Below are 18,234 nucleotides of genomic sequence, written 5' to 3'. Positions count from 1 at the left end.
TAACCAATCCTGGGCCCATACTCTAAATGACTTCCTTTACCTAACACTCAGGCAATATTTTCCCTGTCCTAAATCGACCCTGGGCCATGTACCAGGCAACCAGAAACAGCACCTATGGCCCAAAGCCCACTAGAATTAGTCAAACTAGCCCATCTTAAACTGTTTCCCCTGTCTCTCCTTGCCTTTCCAGCATAAAACACAAGAAAGACTGTGGCCTATGTTGTCTCCCCTTTCTTACTTCTGTCCCCTGTATTTATGTATTTGGATGTGTGGCAGGTGGCCGTGTATGGTGTGGAATGACCTCTCCCCTTGGGCAATGTAGGCAATAAAAACCTTTCAATGGCATTAGCCTTTCTGTGTCGTCACTCAGTCACCTCTATAAATTAAAATCTCACATGCAACAATTGAGACAAAGGGCATCCAGATTGGAAAGGAAGAAGTAAAAACTGTCTTTCTGCACAGATGACTAGATTGTTTATGTACAAGACCCAGTGGAATCTACAAAATGCCGCTGGAACTTTAAGTGAGTTAAGCAAGGTTGCAGGATACAAGATCAGTATACAAAAATCAATTGTATTCCTATTTACTAACAACAAAGAATTAGAAATCGAAATGAAAACAATAAAATTTATAACAGCATCAAAAAAATGAAATACTTAGGAATAAATATGTCAGATGTGCAAGATCTGAACACTAAAAACTACAAAACATTGCTGAGAGAAATTAAAGAAGACTAATAAATGGAGATTTCATACATGAGCCAACTCAATACTGGTAAGATGTCAATTCTCTCAGAATTAATATGTAAATTCAATACAATCTCAATCAAAATCCCAGTAGGCCTTTTTTAGATATTGATGAGCCAATTCTAAAATTCCTATAGAAAGTCAAAGTACCTAGAATAGCCAAAAAACTTTGAAATTGAAGAACAAATTTGGAAGATTTGCACTATTTGACCTCAGGACTTATTGTAAAGCTACTGATGTACTGGCATCAAGATAGACACATAGATCAATGGAACAGAACAGAGAGTACAGAAGTAGACCCATACATATATGGTCAATTAATTTCCAACAAAAATGCAAAAACAATTCAGCGGAGAAAGGATAGTCTTTCAAACAAATGGTGGTAGAACAATTGGACATTTATATACCAAAAAATTAACGTCATACTTTGCTTTATGTACAAAAACTAACCCAAATGAATCGTAGGCCTAAATTTAAGTCCTGAAACTACAAAACTCAAGACATAGGAGAAAATCTTTGTGACCTTGGGTTAGGCGGAGATTTCTTCAACACCAAAAGCATGATCCCTTAAAGAAAATACTGATAATTTGATATTCATTAAAATCAACTTCTGTTCTTCAAAAGCTACTATCCAGAAAATGAAAAGACAAGTTCTACCTTGGAAATAAGATTTTCAGATCACATTACTGACAAAGGACTTGTATTCAGAATGTACAAAGAACTCTCAAAATTTGATAAAACAAAAGCTCAATTTTAAAAATGAGCAAAAGATTTGAATAGATACTTCATCAAAGAAGATATATGGGTAACCAATAAGCACGTGAAAAGACGTGTAACATCATTAGTCACTAGGGAAATGCAAATGAAAACCACAATGAGATACCATCATCCATCTATTAAGTGGCTAACATTCAAAGACCGACAATACCAACTGCTGACAAGGATGTGCAGCAACTGGAACTCTCATACACTGCTGGTGGGACTGTGAAACAGTACAACTACTTTGGCCATTCCTTCCAAACTGAAACCCACACCTACCATGTGACCTAGTCAGACCACTCACCAGTATCACGGTTTTGACCAACAGTCAGCATCACCTGGGAACTTGAGGGAAATGCAAATCCTCAGGCTCCACCTCAACCTGCTGAGGTTTGAGGACCACTGCCCTGGGGCAAGGACACTGACATTGACTGAGGACCTGCCTTGTGTGTTACCTTTACTTTTCACAGCAACACTGTGAGAAGAAGGAATTTTATTCCCACCTGAGAGAGGAAGAGACTGAGGCTCAGAGAGGCCACCTCACTCACTCCGGTTCCCTCCACTGGGCTGGTCTAGAGTTTGGGTTACACTCAGATCTGTCGGCTTTGTGAGGTTGGTGCTTATCCAAATGACTGCTCCCACCCTCGACAGTTTAACCTCTCTCCTTTCCCCTCTCCTCACACAGCCCTTCCTAGAGAGAGTGGTTCATCAGTGCTTCATTCAGAAGGCCACTTATCAAGGCCTGGGGAAACAATGGCAGGAGGGATGTGAGTGTGGCCCCTGAGATGAGGCAGTCCACCTGAGGCACAGAAAGAAGACAAGTGGGCCGTCTGTGTGCCTCTGCTGACATCAGCACTGTTTACTTCCTCCCGTTTTCCACCTGGAGGAGGGGCCCAGAGAGGATTTCTCCTGCCCCTGGTTGGGCGCAGGCAGGCAGCGGGCCCTCCAGGAATCAGAGTCCAGCTGGGAAGGGAGGACCCTCGTGTGAAACAAGTAGAGGGAGGCTCGGGCCTCACAAAGTTAATGTTGAAATAGGCGGGGATGACATCTCCGAATTCTGTGCACTGGGTGCTTTGCAATTGTATTAACTGTGTCCTCTTACTTGCTGATTCTTGATGCTCTGACATCTGGGGCCTCAGCGACCAGGCAGAGACCACCCCTCCCAGAGCTAGTGAATTCTTAGAGATAGCAAGCTACTTGCCCAGGAGCATGCCTTTCCTATGCAGACCAATCCATCCAGAGCCCACATGAGAAACACCTCCTCTATTGGGCTCTTATGCCACAAGAGGGCAATATTCCTTCGCCCTGTTCACCCCAGGGCCAGGGACAGCTCCTAATCCCCAGAACCCACAGAAATTATTCTAACTAGTTAATCCTAAACCTGCTACTCAGCCTCGCCTTGCCTTTCCCATGGAAACTATAAGAAAGTCTCCTGCCACATTTCCCCTCACTGTCTCTGCCTGATCCTGGTGCCTCCCCACAGGGCCCTGCATGGAGTGCTGCAACTCCTGTTTCCAGGGATCTGTGAGTATAAACTCCTTCCTTCATGACAGTCATTTCTGTGTCTGTGTGTCTTACCATACTCGATTAAAACAAATCCATGGTGTATTTTAAAATAGCACTTAACTCTCCCAACAAGCCCAGGAGTTACGCAGGGTCTATTATGGTTCTCCTTTACACAAGAGGAAGCTGAGGTCGAAAGTGAAATTATCAGTCTTGACTGAGTTCACATTGCCAGTAAATGTCTGCAGTGGTGTTGGGTCTGAGCCCAGAGCCTGTGCTCCTGACCACTTCCCCGTGCAGTGACAATAGTCAGCAATCCTCTAGGTCACATTAACAATGAAGTGTCCCCTTTTCTGTGTTGTCTTCTTGCTGCACAGGGCGATGCTTGAGGACTGACTGGGGCACTGGCTCATGGAGCTTTGTGTCCTTGTCACCTGGCATAGTGCGTGGGGCAGTCAGTGCTGACTGAATATGTGTGGAAAGAAAGAACGGAGAGGCCCTTAAAGGATGCGTATCAGGTGAAGGTGATGCATGTAGCTTTCCAGGCCATGGGCAGTGTTTTCTGTGTCACCTCATTCTGTCCTCACTCAGACCCTCTCAGGGAGTACTGTCATTATCCTTCCTTTACAGACGAGAGGACTGAGGCTCTGGGGAGGGAAGTCATTTCCCCAGCAGTCTGACTCCAGTGCCTGCCATCTGTGGTTTGTGCCTCTGTCATCTTCACAAGTTTCATTTCTCATGTAAGTGAGACCTCCTCACCTGTCAGCCTCCTTCTCATGCCACCAGGCTGCCTTTCAGCTCCTGATCCATCTGACAAATGCCAACTGAGCTTCTAGAGGATGAGAGCAGAGGCCTGGGAACTGGGTAGGAAGGCTGACCCCTGACCTTGCTGAGCTCCCAGCTGGGAGAAGAGAAAGGATACTCACAAAGAATGGAAACAGGAGACCTCTGTCTCCCTTTCGCTCAGAGCAGTGGTGTGCTGGTAAATGTCCAACAAACAGCTCTCCAGAAAGAAGCCCTGATTTGTAGCATCTGCCAGTTTCCATGGTGTAAATACTCCCACAATAGTGATAGAACTCCTGTATGGACTGAATGTTGTGTCCCCCCCAAATTCACATGTTGAAGCCCTGACCCCCAGTGCCGCTTCATTTGGAGGTGGGGCCTCTAAAGAAATAATTAAGGTTAAACGAGGCCATGGGTGGGGCTGATCTAACAGGATTAGTGTCCATATAAGAAGTGACTCAAAGTGCTGCTCTCTCCTTGTCCAACCACATGCACTGAACACGGCCATGTGAACACAGAGTGAGATGATGGCAGCCGCCTACAAGCGTAGAGAAGAGTTCTCAGAATGAAACTACTCTGCTGGCACCTTAATCTTGGACTTCCCATCCTCTAGAACTGTGAGAAATAAATTTCCGCTGTTTAACTCACTCGGTCTGTGGTCTTCTGTCATGGCTGCTGAGCAGACTAACGTAACTACCAGTGTGAAGTCGCTGAATGTGGAGTTGGCAGAAATGTGCAGCATGCGCCATTGTCTAGTGTTCCCACTGCACAGACACAAGAGCATGACAACCTCAAGTCACAGATGATAGTGAGACGTGGAAAAATATGTAGGCCGTGATGAGTTTCCTTCATTTTTTTATATGCTTTATTTGATTGTAAGCTTATATTATTTAATTTTTTCTTGATTAAAAACATTTTTTATGGTGGTAAAATATTCACAACATTAAATTCACCACTTTAACCATTTTTAAGTGTACAGTTTAGGGGCATTAAGTACATTTTCCCTGTTGTGTACCAACTGACTGACAATGTATGCCAAAATTTAACAGTTGGCTCCGGCACACCACTGTCCGTGGGTTCTCCCAAGTGGTCCCCAGGTAGGTTGACAAATATAGAAGAAAAAGCCATGGAATGATTTTGTCTTTGTGCATTTCACAAAATTCAAATTTAAGATGAATTATTATTGACACACAAATCCTCGTTTTTCTTTTTCTCTTCTGGGAAAGATTGGTGATGAGCTAACATCTGTTGCCAATCTTCCTCTTTTTTTTCCCTTCCCTTTCCCTGCCCCAGTACATAGTTGTAAATCCTTCTAGTTCTTCTAAGTGAGCCGCCACCACAGCATGGCTAGTGACAGACCAGTGGTGTGGTTCTGTGCCCAGGAACCGAACCCGGGCTGCCGAAGTGGAGTGTGCTGAACTTCAACGGCTAGGCCATCAGGGCTGGCTTTTCTTTTCTTTTTTTGTAATATGTTTTTAGTCAGCTTTCACTCTGAAAGGCTGAGCATGTGCTTATGGGGCCTGAACTGGCAAATCGATCTCATCTGAGCTGAAGGTGAGCTCATCTCAGCCCACAGAACTTCAAGCCATTGTGTGTCACTGGCCCATGGTATTTATTTTTGGTTTAAAACAACGGAAGTTTGTTCCCTCATAATTCTGGAGCCCAGAAGTCCAGAATCGAGGTGTCAGCAGGGCCGTGCTCCCTCTGAAGGCTCTCGGGGAGGATCCTCCCTGCCTCTTCTGGCTTCTGGTGGCCCCAGCTCTCCTCGGTGTCCCTTGGCTTGTAGATGCATCACTCACTCCCATGTCTACTTCTTAGTGTTACGACCGGGCTTCACTATACTCCCAGTTCACAAAAGTGGACCAAGGGCTCTAGGGCGGTACACTGAAGGGGACATAAAAATCGTGATGAAAATAGTTAACACTGAAATGCAGACAACATCATGCAGGTGACAGTGATTGAGACCCGGAGAGGACGGAGGGAGGGAGGTTGTGTCTGCTGAGACGAGTGAGTGAGGACAAAGTCTTCCCTGAAGTCCAGGGCTGATGTCAGCAAACTGGAAGTTAGCACCCCTGCCATTCTTGTCCCCAGTACATAACCTGTCACAGGACTCTATCAAATTGTGGTCTCTGTGGAAAGTTAATTTTTGGGTACAAGAAAAAGCAATGTTCTTCAGTACAGATTTGTTTCTAAAGCTGGAGAAGATACCAAAATCACTGGGTATGACTCAGTGTTGTGCTTCCTATAGCCAAACAGGATACAAGGCCCCCTGGTGGACCCAGGATGACATTGCTGGCCCTGATGTGATAGACGTAGCCCATTTTCCCTCCCACCTCCACCCTGCACGCTTGTTCCCCCCTGCTCTTACTGGGGCTCATAGACTGACTCTCGGTTGCACTCAGACAATGGGAGCCAGCAGGATCCTCATCAGAGGGAGGTTGAGGGGGGAGGTGGCCGAGGGTGTATCTCCTTGTCCCCTGCCTGGGCGTGCCCTGCAGGGTTGTGGTCAGGGTCACTGCGGGCCGCCACCTTCCTTTCCGACAGTAGGCCTCCCCTACCTGTGGGGCCCAGGCCAGAGCAGGGTCTCCAGAGGCCCATATGCCTTATGTCAAAATATTTAAAACTTATCAATCAAGCTCAAAATCTTCTAAATAAGAGGTTCTCTATCTGTCTGTTCTGAGGCATATACCTTCATGATACAGAACTGAGAAATATACGTTTCTATACAAATGAAAGCAAAACAAAGACCACTGTATTTCATTATTGTTGCAGGAGCCTGGGTGTTCTGCTAATGGGCTGGTGATATTTGCAGGACTTTTAAAGACATACGGAGTTCTTAAATTATTACATATTCATTTTGTAAAATTTATTTGTTTACCTTCACTCAGTAAAATCACTAAATATGCTGTTATAATCAATATTTTCATATAACTTGTTTTCTATTGACCGTAATGCCAAATTAGACAAGCTTTCTTGAATCACTGTAGTTCTGAGGTAGTTCTATTTTATTAATTTCCATTTGGAGAAACTTCTCTTTGTTGAGGCAGCAACAACTGGAATTGTCAATTCTATTCTTAAAGGAATCCTTAGATTTGGGAACGTCGTGCCTTTTACACAACATGTGTCGCGGCGGGGTCACACATCAGAAGTTATCAGTATTGCAGGAGATATTACAAAATGTTAACCACTTCACCACTAGGCCACGGGGCTGGCCCCAATTTTAACCACTTTTTAAGGCAACATCGGTCGCTTGCTTCATGCATATGTCAAACCCATCTGTATGCTATATGCATATACAATGTATATATATACACACATTTGCATGTATATAGATATGTGATAAGAATTATTTATTTTTACTCATTTTTAATTGAGGTAACATTGGTTTATAATATTATAAATAAGAATTCTTTAAAGTTCTGCAATTGCCGTTTGCAACTGTTACGCACAGGATGCTAATTTGTGAGTGTCTCTGGAACTCTGAATTGGAACATGAAGAGAAGAAAGTGGACGTTTGACTCAACCTGGAGACAATTATTTGTTATGCAAAACCTGTTGCATTCAAGTTATCTGAGAAAAAGATTTCACAAGTTAATTAATTCGTCCTTTCTGTTACACATGCACCTCCTCTGCTTGCTTCCTTCACACAGGCCCATGCAGATAGTCTTCTGTGTCAGCGAGGGCACAACCCCCAGACCCTTACAGCATTTGGGTCCGGTGCCCTTTGTGTCAGGACATGGGGCATCTGTGGGGAGAAGCACTTCTCTGGGTATTGAAGGGTGTCAGTCATGAGATCCTTCCTTATAGGTGACAGGTTTCCCTGGGCCAGCACTGGGTGCCGGATTCCGGGTGACCCAGATGTCTACATGTCTTTTATAAATCCACTTGTGTATTTATGTCCAAGACCTTCTAGAACCTGAGACCAGGGTAGGGTCCTTCTTGCCTGATTCTAGGGGCGGTGCTGGTCGCAGCCCCCCCCCCCCCCCCCCCCTCGTCAAGCAGCCCTCTCTGCATGGAGCGCGCTCCCTCCCCGCTGCCCCTCCCCCTCTTCCTCTCTGGACTGTGACCTGGAGTTGTAACTGCAGACTTGCTGGACTGGCCTTGGGCCACCACTCTGTCCCTTACAGTATTCCTGCCCCCTGGCCACTCCTTCCTCTATAAGTACTCCCGTTCTTAAGCTCTCTTCCAATTGCCTTCATCTGAGAGAGCCATCTGCTTCCGACCGGAACCTGCCCTGCTTCATGACTGGACAAAGGCACGCGGAGTATGAGTGCGCTGTTGGCAGACGTGTGGTGGGTATAAGGGGAGAAGTGCTCCACAGCTCGTTGTTCTATTTATTGCTGGAACGCCTGCTACAGGAGAGCAGAGCCACAAGGCAGATTGGAAAATGTGGACAGGAAGAAAAGGGGTTTCTAGTCCATAAAAGAAATTGTATCTTATGAGTTTTCATTCTCAGACCTGAGGTGCACGGGATGAAGTAAATCCTACTTGTGCTGTTAAAAATAAACCCTAATGCCTGTGGTTTAACACAGTGAAAGTTCAGTCCTGGACCATATAGCATTCCAGCGTGGATGTTCCTGGTCAAAGGCTTCCTGGGCATCTCTCCTCCAGTCGGTGATTCGGGGACCCGGGCTCTTCCCTCCCACAGCTTCACCTCCTCTAGTTCCTAAGGGTCCTCTCCATTCATCTGGCAAACGAGGAGACAGAGTGTGGAAGATTGCACAAGATGTCTTACAGCACTTCCTCTGGAGGTGATGATTTCACTTCCTCCCACACGACGCTGGCCAGAAATCAGTTGTCTGACCCCCACCTGTCCCAGAGAGGCCAGGAAGTGCATTTACTTGTGGGACCAGGATTAGGGTTAGGCAATGAGGCACTCCGCTCAGACGGAAGATTTAAGGGGGTGCCATAAACCTAGCAGATTTTAAAAGTATTATTGCTGAGTTTGCTTCCATTAAAACCGGGAAGGTAAATTTATAATAAATTCTGGTTTGGGTATAAATAAAATATTTAAGCTAAAATAGTGTGAATTTTAACAGACTTCCTTTTCAATTTTTCAATATTTTATCAGCTACTTAATGTTCTGTTAAAACCATTAACCATTAAAAATACTCGAAAACACGTATATAGGAGCCCATACTTTTGTGTGTCTGGTAGGAAACAGCTCCAGGTTTTGAGGCATATGTAACAGTCTGCCAAATCTCCACACTTTATTTTTCATTCTGTATTCATTTCATTTTTCATCCTTCTACTTTAAAAATGATTGCCTTTAAGACAGGACACTTTTCTCTGCGTACAGTTCTCCTTGTGTCCCCAGGTTGTGGTAGGTCATGTTTTCCTTCTTGCTGCTTTCTAAGTGGTTTATTTCCCTTTTAACTTCTTTTTGATTCAAGAGTTATCTAAGCGTGTGTCTCTTCATTTCCAAGTACGTCCGGTTAAAATTTTTTGGTCCCATTTTAACATAAAATGGCTTTATTGAGCTGTAATTCACATACCACACAATTCACTCATTTAAAGTGTACAGTTTACTGAGTTTTGATATATTACATTAGTAATTTTTTAAATGTGGTAAAATATACGTAACATAAAAATTTCCATTTTAACCATCCTTTAGTGCACAATTCAGTGTTGTGACTTACATTCACAGTGTCGTACAACCATCACCACTATCTATTTACAAAACTTTTCCATTACCACAAGCAGAAACTTCTTTCTTTGCATGTGGATATCCAGTTGTCCCAGCACCATTTATTGATGAGAACTTGTGTAGTTTTTTACTTATTGCTCTGGGGATTATAATATATATGTGTGTATATATATACTTCATTTTTCATGGTCTAGTTAGAATTAATATTTTACCACTTGAAGTGAAATGAAGAAACCTTTCAACCATATACATGCCTTTAACTGCCCTTTCATGTTGTAATTGTCATAGGTCTTAAGTCTACAATCAGAAAAAATCCCACTGGATAACGTTATAATTTTTCTTTCAACAGTTACATATATTTCAAAGAATTTAAAAGGAGAAAAATAATCTCTTATACTCCCTGGGATAATTACTGTTTCTGTTGTTCACCCTACCTTCCTGAGGTTCCGAGTTTCCCTGTGAAGAACTTCTTCAGCATTTCTTTTAGAGCAGGTGTGCTGGCTATGAATTCAGTTGGTTTTCTTTCACTGGAGAATATATTTAGCTGTTATTACTGAAGGATGTTTTCTCTGGGTATAGAATCCTGGGTTGACAGTTCTTTTCTTTCAACCCTTTAAACATGTAGTTCTGCTATCTTCTGCCCTCCACCGTTTCTGATGAGAAATCTGCAGTCTTTTGAATTATTTTCCCCCTGTATGTAATGTTTTGTTATCCTCCGGCTGCTTTTAAGATTTCTTTCTTTATCTTTAGTTTTTAGGAGTTTGATTATGATCTCTCTGGACATGGTTTTCCTTGAGTTATTCTATCTAGGGTTCACTGAACTTCTTAAATCTTTAAATTTATGTCTTTGATCACATCTGAGAAGTGTTCAGCCGTTGTTTGTTCAAATATTTATTTCTGCATTGATCTCTATCTCCTCTTCTTACAGAACTCCAATGGCACATATGTTAGACCTCTTTATATTGTCCCATGGAAACAGAGTTTCTAAGGCTCTGGTCATTTTTTAAATCTTATTTTTCCTGGCTGCTCAGGTTGTATAATTTCTTTTGGTCTATTTTTAAGTTTACTGATTCTTTCCTCTCTCATCTCCATTCTGCTATTGAACTCTTCTAATTAACTTTTTGTTTCTGGTATCATATTTGTCAGCTTTTTAAAATTTCCATCTGGCTCTTTTTTGTGGCTTTTATTTTCTGCTGAGAATGTCTGTCTTTCCATTCATTTCAAGACTGTTCACCTTATTTCATAGAGCGTGGTCATAATAGCCGTGTTAAAGTCTTTGTCTAACAATTCCGACAGTTGTGTCATTTTTTAGGGTTAGTGTCTTTCACCTTGAGGGTTGTCGAGATTTCCCTGTTTCTTTGTATACTGAGTAATTTTGGATTATATCCTGGACATTTTAAGAATTATTCTATGAGATGCTGGGTCTTATTAAAACCCTTTGGAGGATGTGGATTTCTCTGTTTTGGCAGACAGTTGAGCTGACAAAGTTCAGAGCACGGTCCCAATGTGCTTTCTGTGTGCTGTGGCTCCACTGCCATTTTCATTTTCAAAAGCTTGGCTGTGGTGTTTGGATGTGTCCTGGGAATGCATCCCACCCCCTTCCACTCCTCCAGCCGCCTCCACTGCCCTTGGGCCATTCTGAGACCCGGGTGGGGACTTACATCACAGCGTAGTTCTCAGAGTCTTTGATATGTCTTCATGGCTCAGTTCCATGTATGTGTATCTTGGAGGTGGGCTTGGGACTTCATATGCAGCTTACGGAATCCCTTTCTCAAGCTTCCTCCTTTTGAAGACAGAAAGCCAAAGTCTTAGTTTCCTCATGCGCTTCTTGTGATACACTTCCTGTGACTGCATCTGCCCCTCGGGGGAAGCAGTGGGAGGAAAGGGAGAGAAAAAAGCAGGGAATCCTCCCCGCACTCTTTTGACTACAAGGGCTCCCTTTGCCAGTTTCTATGGTCAGAGAGAGGGATGTTTTTCTCTCTCCTACTTTCTCTGTCAGTGTGGGCATGTCTGCTGTTGTTGCTATATTGCTACTACAGCCATGAAAGGGCATCTTTGGGATAGGGTCTTGCCTCAGAGCACTGTTGGGTGGGATTAAAAATAAAACCAGGGGGGCTGGCCCAGTGGTATAGTGATTGAGTTTGGCACTCTCTGCTTCAGCGGCCCGGGTTCACAGGTTCAAATCCTTGGCGTGGACCTGCACCACTCATCAAGCCATGCTGTGGTGGCAACCCACATACAAAGTAGAGGAAAGATTGGCACAGATGTTAGCACAGGGCCAATCTTCCTCAAGCAAAAAGAGGAAGATTGGCAATGGATGTGATCTCAGGCCCAATCTCCCTCACCAAAAAAACAAAACAAAAACAAAAACCAGGGTTTCCCCTCTACTTACTCTGTCCTAGTCCTCCGAGCAGAAAAAGGAGCTTTCTCTTGGAGCTGCTTCTTCCCGTGCCTGCTATGCAGTTCTGGGATTCAGGATGCTCTGAGTCTGAGCTAGGAGATACGGGAGGATAAAAAACAAAACCTTAAACTCACTGCCATATCTTTCCTTGAGTTTTGAATTCTCTCTCCAATCTGTCTGCTATGATTTACTTCTCAGAGTCCCCCAGTAACTGCGTGATGGATTCTGTCCAGGGTTTAGTTGCAATCATTGGAGAGATAGGGTGGGGTGCGTTTCCTCCATCTTAACCAGAACTAGCACTCCTACCTTGATCTTTTAAACCCCACAGGTTAGGCATTGTTATTACTGTTTTATAAGCTCAATATTTGCTTTGATTTACCTACATGCTGACTTCTTTTTCCTCACCATTCCCTTTTGCACCTCAGACCTTACTTCTTTCTGTTACTTTTATTTTGCCTGAAAATGTCTTTATTTTGCTAGGGTTCTAGAAAATAATTTATCCGGGCATGTAATTCTAGGTCGACATTGTTTTTTCTTCACAATTCCAAGATAACATGGCATGGTTGTTTGGATTCCGTTGAGAAGTTACCTCTGTCTGTTTGCTACTATTCTGTAGATACTATTTTTTTTTTTTATTTTGCCTGCTATTAATGTCTTCTTTTTGTCTTTGGTATTTTACAGTTTTACTAGAATGTTTCTGGTGTGGACTTCTTTTTATTTATTACGCTTAGAATTTATTGGGCTTCTTGAATCAGTACCGGAAAATTCTTAGCCATTGTCTCTTCAAATACTTCTTATTTCCCAGTTTCTCTAGTCTCTCTTTCTAAAGTCATATCATTCGACATGTCAGACTTTCTTACTCTTGCCTTTTACGCCTGACTTTTCTTCATATTTTTATTCTCTGTGTGTCCATGCTGCACTCTGACAATATCTTTGGACCTATCTCCAGTTGTTTCTAACTTGTTGTTTAATTTATCCATTTAGTTTTTTATTTCAGTATTTATATATTACATTACTAGAGTTTCTGTCTGTGGGTTTTTTTTTTCCGCCTGATCACTTTTACATGCTCTTGTTTCATATTTCCAATATCTTTTCTTTCTTTAAACATATTATTTTATGACCCCTGTGAGGTAATTCTACTAGCAGTCCTTGAGGGTCTAGTTCTGCAGTTAATTGTTTCTGCAGTCCTCTTGCTCATGATCACTTGTTTTGCTGTGTTTGATGATATTTTTTTTTTTTTTTTTTTTTGCTGAGGAAGATTCGCCCTGAGCTAACATCTGTGGCAATCTTAATCTATTTTGTATGTGGGTGGCCACCACAGCATGACTGAGGAGTGGTGTAGGTCTGCACTGGGGATCCGAACCTGCAAACCCAGGCCAGCAAAGTGGAGCATGTGAACTTAACCACTAGGCCACAGGGCAGTCCCCTTGATGATTTTTTTTTTTTTTAAATTGAGATTTCTTCTTACTTGGAACCTAATCTGTGGGGATTCTTTGAGGTCTGGGTGTAAGTGGCTTCTTCTAGGGGGGATCTGTGTTTACATCCGCCGGGTGTAGGTGTACTACCCCTCGAGGGTCACTTTAGACGACGTGATTGGCTTTGTAGTTTTGAAGCTTCACAGGCACTATGAATTCTGGCGTAAACCCTTGAGAGTGTGGATGCTCGGGGGAGATATTTTTCATTCTTTTCTTTAAAGCCATGGCTGAAAAATCAATCCCCACTCCCTCCCTCTTCAAGGCAGTTCCCTTTCTTCTGGTTCACTACCTGAGGGTCTAGGGAAATGCAAACTTCTAGTCCTTAACAGAAAAGGCCTGAGTGTGGGTGTGGGCTGGACTGCGGAGGAGGGGCCCAGGGTCACCCAGGGGCAGACGCAGACGGTCGGGTGGTCGGGTGCTGGGGACGCACTGCTGAACTGCAGTGGGGTGAGGTTGGGGAAAGCAGCAGCAGCTGACCGCGGGTGGAGGTATTCACGGGGGTGGGGGTGCCGGTGGGGTGGCGGGGTCCTGAGGGCCATCTGGGGAGGGGCGAACTTGGGTCCCAGGCTCCGGAGTGGGCTGCTGGGCCAGCTGCTGTGGGCGAGGGCAGGGTTGCGGGACCGGGTATGGAGCAGGTGGGGGTCGCGGACGCGAGCGGGACACAGGTCTGTCTTCCTCCTGCAACCCCTGCAGCGCCTCCGAGGATGCTCTCCTCTCTGCGGAGCTGGCGTCTCCTGCTGAGGAACTTCCAGGGAGGCCCGGAGGCAGCCGCGCCTTCGGGCCCCTCGGCAGAGGGTGTCAGCGGCGCCACCTGCTGGCGCCCATAGCTCCCTGCGCGCCTCCGAAGAGCGGCCCCCGCGGAGCGCCGGCTGGTGGTCCTCGCGCGCCTGGCCTCCCGCCCGGCCGGCTCCGGAGGGTCTGTCCGCACCGCCCCAGCGAGGCCGCTGGGCGGCGCGTGTGTGCTGGCACAAGCTGCTGGCAGCGGCCCCCTCTCCCTCCCCCTAAGACACCTCTGCCGCCCAGCTCTTCCACCTAGAGCATGATCTCCGAGACCGGGCTCTGAGAAGGGTCCTGGACCGCTGATCTCCAGGGCTGCGTCCAGCCATGTCCCTGCAGTGCGCGCCACAGCTCAGCATTCTCAGCTGGTCCCTTCAGGATGGCTGGTTCGGGCACTTGGGGCTGGACAGGGGGGAGCAGGCTGGCTGTGTAGCCTGCCCCTGTCCCGAGGTTTTTGGTTTCACGTAGCACAGGAACCAGGCTGGGTTGCGGCTTCCTGAGCTTGTGGAAGGCTCAGGCCGGGAGGCCCTCCCCTGACTCCACGATGGCAAGTGGCCTTGCTGGGAGGCGGGCTGGGGCCCTGGGGCCCTCAGAGCTCCCTACCTCCCTTGTCTCATGACCCTTCCCTTCTAGAGAAGTAAGGCTTCCCGGGGAGCCTGGCGCCAAGGCCTCCCCTGAGACCCTGCAAGCCCCATTGACCCCACACCACTGTCCCTGGTCCAGACATGGTCCCAAGACTACTGGGCCCCTGACCCTCCTCAGGGACCTCTGCAGCACCCCCTCCTCTCTCCCTTGAGCCCCCAGCCCTGCAGGGACCACTGAGCCGACTAGGCCAGTGCTGAGGGCTTCACAGAGGCTGACCCCTGGCAGGCCCAATGACCCCTTAACCACCCCGTCACCCTCCCTGGTCCCCCCTCTCCCCAGTGCAGTGTAGAGCTGGTGGCTGGATGGCGATGGGTCCTAGGAAGGCCACATCTGAGCATGCCTGCAATAGTAAGCTGGGTTTCCAGAAGATTCTGTGGTTGGACACAGCCTCTGGGCAGGCCCTCCCTGAGCCAGGCAGAGGGGTGGTTCCTGGCTTGGCAGGTGGCATGGCTTGGGATTTCCCATACGCAGGATGGAGGAAGGGGCTGAGTGGCAGGTGTACCCCCCCACTAGTATTCAGCCTGGTTGGGGTTGCTACCTTAGCCTGGCTCCTGCCTGCCCTCTGCCACCTGGAACCCGCCACGTTCCTGTGGAGCCTGGCAGCTTACAGAGCTCTCTCGCCGAGCTATCTCACATGGCAAAGGCGCGATGAGGCCCAGGCTGCAGGCCTGTTTGCTGAAAGCGGGCTGGCTCCCAGATGGGAAGGTTAGTGGGGAGGGGAGCCTGCGTTCAGCTGCTGTCTGAGCGGGCCTCTGCCTGCCCCCCGAATGGCCAGTGGGGAGTAGTCCTGGTGTCCTCGTGATAGGAGAGGAGCCCGAGGAAGGCACCGTGGGCAGATTTGGGACGTGGAGGGAAGACAGGAGGGCCCCATCCCCAGGCCATCAGGGAGCCCCTGTCACAGGGACACCAAGTCAGACGACAGGGACTTTTCTCAGGTTGAAGCCCCAGAAACTCCTTCTGCTCTCCTAGGACGTGGTGGGATTTGAGTATGGACCATCCTGCCTGGGGGCCACCAGACCCCCAATCCTGTCTTCCCACCTGGTGTCCCTCAGCAAGGTCTGCAGGGCCAGGAGTCCCCCTGCCCGACACTGCCACCCCAGCCCCAGGATCACCCCCTGTCCGGGGGTGGGCAGGGGAGGCATCTCCCAGGCTGAGGCCCTGTCTTCCTCCACTTCTAACCTGACCCCTGTCTCCCAGGGGTTGTAACTGCCTCTAACCTCTTTACCCCCCAAGAAAGAAAAGGCCCAGGCAAGGCTCCGGTCAGAGAAACCATTTTGTTGACTTAGTTATGACATCACTTGGGAGAGTTGGGGACTTGAGAACAGGAAACCACCTGGGATGGGGTTTGTCACCTCACATACACACACGTGTGCCCACACACGCTGACCACATCCGCAACAAGTGCGCCCTGCCCAGGCATGTGTGGAGACACTTACTGGAGGCCTAAGAATAAAACCAGATGTGCAAAGGTGGTGGCGCCCAGGATGCAGACACCCAACAGAGGGGGTCCCAGAGGCCTGGGAGGGGAGGAAGGCTGAGTGGACTTGGGGTCCCTCTCATCGAACTCCTAAACGACCCTCCACGGCTCTGGGCCCCAGAGGGTCAGGGAAAGGGGTAAGGTTGGGGCCTGCATGGGGAGGCCTCTCTCCTGCCTGAGTATAGAGTCCATTCTCAACGGAGATGAAACTGCTGCGAGCAGAGGCTGGCAGGGATGCCCAGGGGGCAGGTGCCTGGGGTTGGCGTGTCCTGTGGGTGGGGAGCTGCGCCCACCTTGACAGCGGCTGGGGCGGGAGGACGGTGTCCAGAGTTGCTGGGCAGAAGTAGCTGGTGTTGACCGTGGCATAGGGGATGTGGAGAGAGGCCAGGGAGGCTGGGCCGGCCGCCTGCAGGGGTGATGGGAAGGAGGCCCCAGTGAGGCTCCACCCCCTGGCCCTCTAGCTGCAGCCCACCCCATTCCAGCTCCAAAGTGATCCCCTCGTCCTCACCCTTGCTGGCATCTGTGTCTGGGGGCTGCTGAGGGGTGGCTGAAGCTTCATGACAGACCTTGGAGAGAGTTAGGAGGGTGAGGGGCAAAGCACATGGCCAGCCCCGTGCAGTGGGGGTTGAGACGGGGCCACAGGGGCGGGGTCTCACCAGTGCCTCTGCCGGCGCAGGAGGTGGAGGAGGTAGAAGCAGCCAAAGAGGAGGACCCCCGAGACTCCCCAGATCCCAGCCAGGTCGGCCCGCACGACGGGGGCTGGAGTGGAGGCAGAGAGCCCTGCACACAGAGAGACGCACCAGACGGCGCCCGGTGCTGGGAGGCCCTCCCTGCCCTCCCCGGGCGCCCTCCCCTCGCCAGCCCCACCTTGGTCTGTGCTGAGGGAGGGGTTCCCACAGGCCGCCTGGGAGCCCTCGGGGAAGGAAACAAACTTGCAGCAGAAGGTGGTGTTCGGACTGGGGCTTCTCCCCTCAGACCCTTCCAGGGTGAGGGAGATGCTGGTTTTGGTTTCCCAGTGGGCCTGGCGGGCTGGGGCCTTCAGCTCGGTGCCGAATTCCGGGTGCAGCACAGCCAGGCTGGCCCCTTCGGCACCATCGGGCTTCCCGCAGCTCACAGTCACCAGGGAGATGGAGCCAGATCCCAGGAATCCACAGCGGACAGTGAAGGACGGGGACTTGGAGGCCTCCGTCTGAACTTGCACCCAGACCTTGGGGGTCCCTGTGGGATACAGGCATAGGGAGAGCCCAGGCCTGTGTCTCCACCCGCCCTCACAGCCTCTGCGTCTCTCTGGCCTCCACTCACCAGCAGTGACGCAGAGTGTCAGCAGCGCCAAGAGCAGGAGCAGGGCCCGGGGCCTGTCCATGGCTCCCCTCTGGCCCAGGCTCTGGGGGCTGTGATGGTGGGGACGGCACCTGTTTCCGGTCTCATTGCAGGAAGTCTGCAGGTGTGAGCAGGCCGGGGGAGCAGCCGGGCTGGGTGTTCTCCACACCCTGCCCCACTTCCTTCTCTCACTTACCTCCGTGTGGTGAGCAGTGGGCGATGGACCTCCTTCCTCAGGAGACTTAAAGTGACAGTGACAAGGTTTCCCTGTCTCCATGCCGTGCTTCAGGGTGAGCAGGGCGGGTGGCTGAGGTTCCTTCCCCAGGGCCGTCTGTGGGTAGCCGGCCAGGCCCTGGAAAGGGGTGAGGGGTGGGGGAGGGAAGAACCAGGGGCGCCTGGTTTCTCCTCAGGAAGAAGACTCTGACCCCTGGCCCTTGCCCAGCTAAGGGGCAGGGAACGTGGAGGAACTTGGGAGGAGGAAGACCAGACCTGTAAGCAGGCAAGTCAGCAGGGAGACTACCAAGAGCCAAACCGAGCCTGACCCCTCACTTCTCTCTTGGGGACACCTGAAGTGGCCTTCCACACTGCCTATGTGCCAGCCAGTCCCACATTTAAATCCAACCCAGACCTCCCTCCTGACCTCCAGCCTCGCACAGCCAGCTGCCCCGCTTAACATCGTCTCTTGGATGCCTAACGTCACA

General features: G+C 48.6%; 1 protein-coding gene across 1 annotated transcript; it reads right to left on the bottom strand.

Annotated features, from left to right (window-relative positions):
- Positions 1-15,991: 15,991 nt before the first annotated feature.
- Positions 15,992-18,234, bottom strand: PVRIG (PVR related immunoglobulin domain containing). The gene is made up of 6 exons (XM_023655333.2): positions 18,174-18,234; positions 17,516-17,885; positions 17,081-17,431; positions 16,870-16,993; positions 16,722-16,779; positions 15,992-16,619 (listed from the first exon to the last, which is right to left on the bottom strand). Exons 1-6 carry the CDS (start codon positions 18,207-18,209, stop codon positions 16,293-16,295), a joined length of 1,266 nt encoding a protein of 421 aa, XP_023511101.2. The 5' UTR covers positions 18,210-18,234; the 3' UTR covers positions 15,992-16,292.

Source organism: Equus caballus, chromosome 13 (genome assembly GCF_041296265.1).
Source record: "Equus caballus isolate H_3958 breed thoroughbred chromosome 13, TB-T2T, whole genome shotgun sequence".
NCBI classification, from domain to species: Eukaryota; Metazoa; Chordata; class Mammalia; order Perissodactyla; family Equidae; genus Equus; species Equus caballus.
The sequence above is the reverse complement of the archived record's forward strand: the minus strand, read 5'-3'. Positions and strand labels throughout refer to the sequence as shown.